Raw genomic sequence first — 9,049 nt, forward strand, 5'->3', positions numbered from 1 at the left:
CGACGACTCAGTTAATATTCGACTGATAACCATCGGCATATCAAAGTCACTGTCCGATACTCATTCGAATCTCCACGACTACCAACCTACTACTATTACCGATATATAGTCGGCTTATCTTCTCACGATCACATAAGATCGGAATATACGGAATCTACACATCTAATCGTTATAAACAGTTATCGACTACGTGTCACGATCATTAGTGGGCATAAACAACCCATTAACTCCACGATTATGGTCCGATAATTTAGTGTCATAAAAAGCGAGACCACGTGCATGACGATTACAACTGAATCATCTATAAAAGGGAGGTAATTGAACAGTATTGATAAGATAATTCTGGGCTGAAATACAACCAATTCAAATATTCTTTATCTACTGTTCACCACTCCCCGCTGACTTAAGTATCAGAGGATCCTTGTCGAATATAACTCCAATCAGTGAGGATTTCTTTTGCAAGTACTCTTCTCCAGCGACGGGCGCAACAGAAAATTGGCTGCAATAACATCTTTTGTAGAAAATGCTAAATTAAAGTGGAATGTCATAATTTTTGTGGAGAGATGTCACAATTTTTAAGAAAAGATATCGTAATACTATTTTCACATATATTTATTTTTTTTCTCTGTACAATATTATGACATCTTTTTTTTTTAAATTATGATATCCCTTCACAAAAATTGTGACATTCCACTTCAATTTAGTATTTTCTGCAGGGTGTCATAACTTTTATGAACGGACGTCATAATTTTTAAAAAGAGTAATTTTATTATATAAAATTTTTAAACGAAAAAGCTGACCTACTGACATTAAATGCGCATTAGAAAGTGATGGCTACGTGGATCAATCGGACTAAATGGTGTACTTCATATCAAATTTTTTACGCTATCTACAGTGCAAAAAGAATTTCTCTAGTACAAATAAATCTTTTATGCAACTTCAAGGTAGACTTTACTTAGAAATTTTGTTTTTCTTTCACGCTGCCAAGTTACCACCAAAAAAGTTACAATTTTTCTTCAATTCGTGGGGGTGTTTCATCTCAAACATTTTATAGTCAAATTTTCAAATTAAAGCGTCTCCTTTGTTATATTAATTCCCTATACATCAGGATTTTAAAACATTGGATTCAATTTAATTTGCATATCTGTTATGGTAGGTTAAACCCCATGTTTGCCCCATGACTTCTTTGATATATAAAAGCCTTATCAAATAGCTAGGTTAAATCCCAATATCAATCTATTTTTTTTGGATGGTTCCGCTAGTCTGCCTTCTAATTTAGTTATGATTTTGGCATTTTGCATAAAGATTCCCGGGGTGACCCTTATCTTCGGGAACTCTAAGAACTTTTGTACTACTTGTCTTTTCTTGTTTGGTTATTTCTGATTTTCTTTTTTTGCTATAACTCTACTAAAAATAGAAAAAATCTAGGACAAGACTTGTTGCTCATGTAGTTACTTGTTAGCTGGTGTTGGATGCTGACCTAATGAACCAGTCCTTCCCAGTGATGAATTTACTTTCTATACAATAAGTACAAACGAAGCTTAGTCCAAAACTAATGGCTTACCTGCGCCCAAACGGGAAAATATGATGATGGTATGGAAAAATTATGTTTGGTTACTGTGAGGAGCTGATAGAAACGGGAACTAGTCCATCCTGGCACCTCTACATGATGTGGTATTGCATTAAAACCTGCATTGTTTCAAATGAGTTTCACACAGGTGACTCAGGTGGTGAGGGTTTGTGTGGTGGTTTAATTGAGATAGTCATGGTTTAACATATGTACTTCATTGTAGTCTGCTGTCGTTTTAGTGTGGTCTGGCACAACTTGGGATCTGAGGCCAGTAAGTCATGTAACTAATCTCTTCTATGAGCAAAAGGCATCCTTGAAGTGAATTGGCTTGCAAACCATACCATCGAGAGTTTACTGCAACACATTACGATAGGCAAACATGTACTTTTGTTTCTCTTATAGCACTTCTCATGAAGAAAATATATGGCTAGTAAGCTAATGGTTCAGAAGAAAGTTAAGAATTGTAATTAGCATAAATAACGAATGATCATGTTCTACCATTGTTGATTATTTTAAATGAAAATAGAGTTTATCGTATCTAACTAAATAATATAAGATATACCATATCATACTGATTTGATATCGATATATGATACAGAAGATGTATACTGTATCAGTTATATACCAACATAACAACAAAATGACAGCGTACAAAGCCGGCTATCAAGATACTAGAATGGTATGCAAAATTTCTATATTTGATCTATTTATAATTTTTAAATAATTTATATGAATAAAATTTATTTTTTTGGTTAAATAATTTTTTTAATTGGAGTTGTATTTCTCCTTCTTGCACCGGCTGCATTTAATTTGGAATATATCCAATAAGTTGTCCGATTTTTAAACTTCCTCAAGCTTATTTTTTCTATCATATTTCTTAATTATTTAGGAGCATTGTTGCTTAGGTTGCATGGCATTGGATGTTAAATGTTAAATATCAGTGTAGTTTAGTAAATGTATATTTAAAATAATTTAATAATACAAGAATAAACAACGAATCATGCAGCCAATAAAAATATGTGAATAATATAATTTTTTTTATTATCAATAATTTTTTGATAAAAATCCATTTGTGCCTCACAGCTGGAAGACCGTATCCGTTAGCACCTTCAAAAGCATGGGTATTTTAGTCTTTCCAGTCCAAGATCATCGTCGCTAACGTTGCCGATTTTTTCCGTGCCCAAGACGTGGGCGCCTTTGCACATCGATTGCCCTCCTCCTCCTTAGCAATCTGAAAATTGGGTTTAAAGGAGGTGAGATTAGGGTTCGATTTCGGCGTTCCAGCTCTTGCCTTCGAGCGAGTTCCATGGCTGCTCCTTTCGTGGTCTTCCGGCCGATCTCTCCTTCCTATGTCCCTTCACTTCCTTCTGTCCCGCCGCCGGAGAACCACCATACCGCCGGATTCCGCCGGCGGCGATGCGGCGGCGGCTTCGGAAGGTGGAGGGCGATGGTTCAGCAGCAGACGTTCCAGGGTACGTCCGCGAGCTACGCCAAGGAGATGGAGCGGTTGTCCTCCAAAGAGTCGCTTCTCCTCGCCGTGAGTTGATTTTTCTCGCTTCTTTCTCCCCATTCTCTTGGTATCTTTTGAGATGCGGGAATTGGAAAGGTTCCTAACATTTGATTCTATTCCATGCAAACTCTTGATCTAGGGGAATGCTTAATAATACTAGATTTTTTGGGGGCATCGATAATATTATTGGATTTCCAGGGGATTCCTCACCTTATAGTTCTAGTGTACTTTTATTAGGGCTAGGTTTACTGGAAGGGATAGCGTTTCATCTTTTATTCGTTTGCTCATCTGCAAAAAAGCTGATCTTGTTGTCTTTTATTGGGTTTTTTGGATGTGTTTATCGAAATTTCTCTCAGTTCCATGCAATGTGGTCCTCTTGGTGTGTGATACTATAATTCTCTATTTGTAATACTATAATCGTCTGGTTCTTTATTTCTTTCTTCTAATTGAATTTTGTCAAGGACTGACCCTTGAATTTGAAAGATATCCAGTAAGTTGCCCAATTTTATTGTTTCCTTGAAGTTGTTTGTTCTATCATCAATGTGCTGCGAATTTTTGTTATTATTTATGAGCATAATCTTAGCTTGAACAGTAGGGTGTTAATTGCCAATGCAGTTTAGTTTTCTCTTTTTGTGCTTTGAGCTTCAAGACATCTTCATATTTAGGGTTTATGAAACTACTGATTTCAGTTCAAGGATGCTGGGGGCTTCCAATCTTTGATTGGTGGGAAAACAACGGAAATGCAGCGGATTGATGTTCACGAGAGAATTGTTGGTCTTGAACGGCTCAATCCCACTCCCCGTCCCACGACGTATGTTTGGTCCTGAAGGAATATGTAATGGTTGTAAGATTCTATTATATCCTTAATGCGTTCAGAGCCAAAATTAGTTTGCCACTTTAAGAACTTGGCAAAGGCCACATAAAGGAGGTAACAGTGTTGCTTCCTTGTCAGTGGTTGCTTGATTCTCATCTAGCCACTCCCATTGCTTAGTTTTACGCCCTTTTTTTAGTATTGGATTTGCAAATCTTGTTTTTCATGTTATATTGATTGACCTTGGCATGCGTTAACTTATCCAGATCACCCTTTCTCGAAGGTCGATGGAATTTTGAGTGGTTTGGTGCTGGTAGCCCTGTATCATTTGCTGCAAGATTTATGTTTGAGTAGGTACCTCTTTTGTCAGATGTCTTAGTGAACTGCAATTTGAGTAACTGTCATCAACGAACCATTAGATATATTTACTTTTTCTTTTAGTTGTTTAATCTACTATTTATTTGCATTGCATGCAAGTGTCCTTAGTGGTAAGTTTTGGACAAATTAAAGGCAACACAGTCATAGGCGGGCTCCTTTGGAAATTAAATGTTCAATGATGGGGACTCGTGTTGTAAATTGAATATGATGATTGTTAAAATTAAAGTTGAGCAAACTAACTCTGATTTCTTCTCAGGAGATCACCTGCTACTTTAGCAAATTTACTGGGATTGGATATGCTGATCAAGGATGGATATTCAAAAGTCACAGCAAATCTTAAATTTTTAAACTCGGTACTCTCAAATGAGTTGTTAATTATATCATATTCTCAAAATTTATTTCAGCTTACCTTTAAATGTTCGTATGTTTCATGATGTATCGGCCATCTGTGAGAATTATGTCTCTATCACATATCTTTCTTATAATATATTCTCACTGTATTTGATTATTAGCTAAGCCTGATGGCCCTGATGAAGAGATCCTTCAAGTTTCAGCTTAAGGTTGCTGGAGGGGAATAAGAGATGATTATAGACTAAAAAAGGAATTATATCGGGGAAAAACGATGTGGTAATCTGGGTGTAATTGGTGAGTAATAAGAAGCAGGGTTACTATTATAAAGCTAGCTGGGAATGGATAAGGATTTTTTTTTTTTTTTTTTTTTGTTGTGGGTGATAACTACATAGCTGGCCTGCAGAAATTTATCTTTTGCTGCCAAAAGTGTGGCTGTGTCCCCATGACTTTGGTGGAATCTAATTGTTCTTCCTATCTAAAGCAAAAACTCTCTTTTCATCGACCTTAAAGATTACTGGAAGTTGCATCGAAAACATTCATTCTTCATGAAAGTTCAGCAAACTTTATTCTCTCTTCTGTTAGGATAATGCTGCATTCTCGTGTTTATGATCATGTATTCTCATTTTCAACTCTTTCTGCATCAGCAGTGCATTTAGTGTCACCTCTGTATTCTTTCATTCCTTCTCAAGTAGGGTATCCTCTATCGCTGCGATTATTAATCAAAATCAATTTTTGCTAAAGAATATAAATTTCATTCATTGTTGTATAATTTTCTTAAATCTTAAATCTATTAGTGCTTTAAGATGCAAATATTGTTCCACATAGACAGTTCATTGGTGCTTTCATACTGTAAATCTTTTACATACTTGACTCTCCAACTTCGCATGTTCTCCTGGCTCTGATAACTTTCATCTAATAGGCCTACAGTATTCCCTAGTGAAGAAAGAATGCTATATCAAATTATTCATATGTGAAGCCTCAGATTATATGGGGTATACAAATCAAATTATGTTATACAGTATGTCTTGTTGATGCTTAAATGTCTTGGAATGCAGATAGAAAGCAAGTTCCTCTTGACCACCAAATTGTCTGTTGAGGGTCCTACTCGAATGAAAGAAGAGTATATTGAAGGACATTTTGAAACACCCACAGTTAGCGAAGAGGCTATACCTGCACAACTAAGAGGTGTATTTGGGCAAGCAGCTGATGCGCGGCAGCAACTTCCAGCACCACTGAGGGACACCTTTGCCAATGGATTGAAACTTCCACTTAGTAAGATTTTAGTGTTACGCTTGTTGTTTGTTTATATGGATTGTAATAATTGTGTAGGCACATTCTCAATTAGTTTATTAACTATAGAAAAATGGCTTCATTAATTTATTGGTGGGGTTCTAGTTAGACATTCTGGATAGCCAAAGAGGCAGTATTGCTAATTCAATTTAAATTTTACATCAAAAGTGCAAGAAATATGTTGCTGAACTGTCTCCCTTAAATTAATATAAGAAATTGATCAAAATGTATTTATATGAAGAATACCTTAAGAGAAAAATCCAATGAAGAAAAGTTGATTAAATTATGAGTTAGCTAACATATTGGCTGCTGACACCTATCTGGCCCTTTTATAAGAAGTAGATTGCATATTTTTCAGATAGAGACAGGGAGGTTGTTGACATTGGTTGCTTAGTGAATTAGTCGATACACAATGATTCCCCTTTCACTTTGTGATGGGTATCCAACTCCATGATGCTGTAAGACCATTTTTCCTTGCTTATGGACTCGAGAGTTTTTGTATTTCTTTCCTTCCTGTGAGCTGTCATTGGCTACAACTGAAATTTGTTTGAGATGGCAAATTATTAGAGTCTGATATTGTTTGGCATATTAATCTCTCTTTAATATTGATTTATGACATAGCTTTGACCTAAAGCATTTAAAGAGGATTGTTGTACCTATGTAACTGAAATCTGTCCAGGATATGTGCTCACTAACATATTTGAGAGGCAATTACTAAGGTATATCAAGTAAAACAATCTCAATGACTGCTATGCTTTTATACCATCTTGCATTTCTCTACCAAGTACAGCATTTTTTAAATTTATCTTTCATGTTGGTTTGCCTATGTTTCTGAAAAATATGCTTTTGTTTCTGAAAACTGTGCTTCAACTCAACCCTAATAGATACTAAAATGTTTTTTTCTTCAGAAGAGAATGTAACTTTAGTTCATATCATACCATCTTGCATCTTTCTACCAAGTACAGCAATTTCTAAATGTATCTTTAATGTTAGTTTGCCCATTTTTCCAAAAACTGTGCTTCAACTCAACCTCAGTAGATACTAAAATGGTTTGTCTTCAGAAGAGAATGTGCTCTAGTTCATATTGTCTTCTGCTTTCTCTCCCCGAGAATTAACATCTAGCACTTCACTCCGTTTTTACTGTTCTTCTAAAATCCATTGTCACCTTCAAAACTCTTCTTAGGGATGCTTCCACATCATTTCTAACACTTGATCATCTTGAAATTGTGGCTTACTGAAACAAACCTTGTATTATTTTGAAACCTCAGGATTCTGGTAATTGACTCAGGAATAATTGCTGAACTCCTGTTGTCTGTGTTTTACAGGCGGAACTTTCCAGAGGCTGTTCATGATATCATACTTAGATGAAGAGATATTGGTATGGTCTTTATTGTGTTCTATCTATGATGTAGGAATGAAGTTTTTAAGTAGAACTTTCGAAGTAGAAGTGTTTTGTTTTCTTTTTGGATTTCTTTTATGGTAAGTTACAAGTCAACGAAGATATAATTTCAATGAAATAAAACCTGAAACTCATCAACTATTCTCTGCATGAGCTACCCCTTCCAACTTCCTCACATGCAGTTTATATTAAACCAATGCAAATTCCATTTTTTAGTGAGCTTTTCTGCATGAAATTTGGCACATCAATTTTTCCTTTGGAATTGGTTCAGTATATGTTTCAGTTTTAGTGAGCTCATATGTGATGTTCAATCAGCCGCCGTCATGGCACATCAAGTTTGACTTTTGATCTAGGTCTCGTTTTTCTTGATATGCCGTTTTAACACATTGAAATGCATACTTAGTTTTTGTGCAGGTATCATCGGTGTTGCAACCATGGGGATTCGGGAAGCTACTCTATCATGCCTTGTAACTTAGTTTGGTAGTTGCTAACTAACAATATTGAGGAACTCCCATGGATATATAATTGAAAGCTTGTTAAGAAATTGTGAATTCATTCATCCTATATATTTCTATCGTACCATGCTTGACATATCACCTCTTGCTGTTGCCACTTTCTCTAGATTCATTTCTTTGCAGTGTGTTTTATATGAAGGAACCTTATTAGCTTGGTTTCTTTTGTAGTTTTTGACATAAAGTAAAATAGGGGTCCTATGTTTTTGTGTTTGATCATGTTGCAGAAATTGCTTGTTTTCTTAAAGAGCTTAGGTTCTCTTTTTGTGTTTTTTTGATATTAGCCGCTTATAACATCACAATGACATATTTATCAAGGTATTGGCATTTCCTTTTTTTAGATCATAAGGGATTCTGCTGGAGCTCCAGATGTTCTTACAAGGTTGGATGGGCCTCCAGCACCATCGCCCATGGACCCCGTGATCTCAGAGTATGAAAGCTAAATACTGAGAATGGTAGTTTCCATGGGAAACAATGCTTGCCTGACTGACAGTCAAGGATTCTCCACTTCAATCCAAGTGTCATGCATACAAGGTGTTGCTGCTGCATCTAAACTCTGATTTTATATTCTCAGTGTTTATTTTTTGCCTGCAAATACATCGTGTTGCTTAAACAGAATTATCTGAGTTTGGTTAAGAAGGGACACTGTTTTCTCGAATTTGAAAGTTGTGCAAGGATTTTACTTGAGCAATGGCAGCAAATTTTAAGTGATGGCCTCTGCACTAGTTGTTGCATGGCAACCACCATCTGGTTTATTTGGAATCTTTATGATTTTTTAAAGTAATTTTGAACATCTGTTGGAATTCAATCCATGGACTGTGAGTATGTCATAATGCAAGTGCCCTACCAGCAGAGGCTTCTTCAGAAGCTTATCCTAATATTAAATTTCCCAACACACGAACTTGTAAATCCAGGTTTTTTGCCTGGGAAAATCTCTGGAAGGTTGAATGTCTTGATGTATGATACGAGGTAACCCCTTTATGGGAAGTGAGGGTGTCTGACAACTGAGCTGAGGCTCAGTTGGTGAAGCTACTGGCCACTTCATATAAACCACCAGCAACTGTATCTATATAAAGCCAATTTGGGTCTGATTGCTGAGGATGATTTGAGTCATTGGATCGATATACCAACATAAATCAGCTGCCTCAAAAAGGATACCTCTGCGTTCTTTTTAGTATTTTTACGTTGTTATAGAAGAAATCTAATTTTTCCATCCAGGCTGTATGAA

At 36.0% G+C, this 9,049-nt stretch overlaps 1 protein-coding gene across 1 annotated transcript; it reads left to right on the forward strand.

The window, feature by feature from the left end:
- The first annotated feature begins 2,720 nt into the window (after window positions 1-2,720).
- LOC105050475 (probable plastid-lipid-associated protein 13, chloroplastic) lies at window positions 2,721-8,532 on the forward strand. Its single transcript, XM_010930511.3, has 7 exons — window positions 2,721-3,107; window positions 3,770-3,891; window positions 4,158-4,241; window positions 4,526-4,622; window positions 5,676-5,892; window positions 7,236-7,288; window positions 8,163-8,532. Exons 1-7 carry the CDS (start codon window positions 2,877-2,879, stop codon window positions 8,262-8,264), a joined length of 906 nt encoding a protein of 301 aa, XP_010928813.1. The 5' UTR covers window positions 2,721-2,876; the 3' UTR covers window positions 8,265-8,532.
- Window positions 8,533-9,049: the final 517 nt, after the last annotated feature.

Source organism: Elaeis guineensis, chromosome 8, assembly GCF_000442705.2.
Source record: "Elaeis guineensis isolate ETL-2024a chromosome 8, EG11, whole genome shotgun sequence".
NCBI classification, from domain to species: domain Eukaryota; kingdom Viridiplantae; phylum Streptophyta; class Magnoliopsida; order Arecales; family Arecaceae; genus Elaeis; species Elaeis guineensis.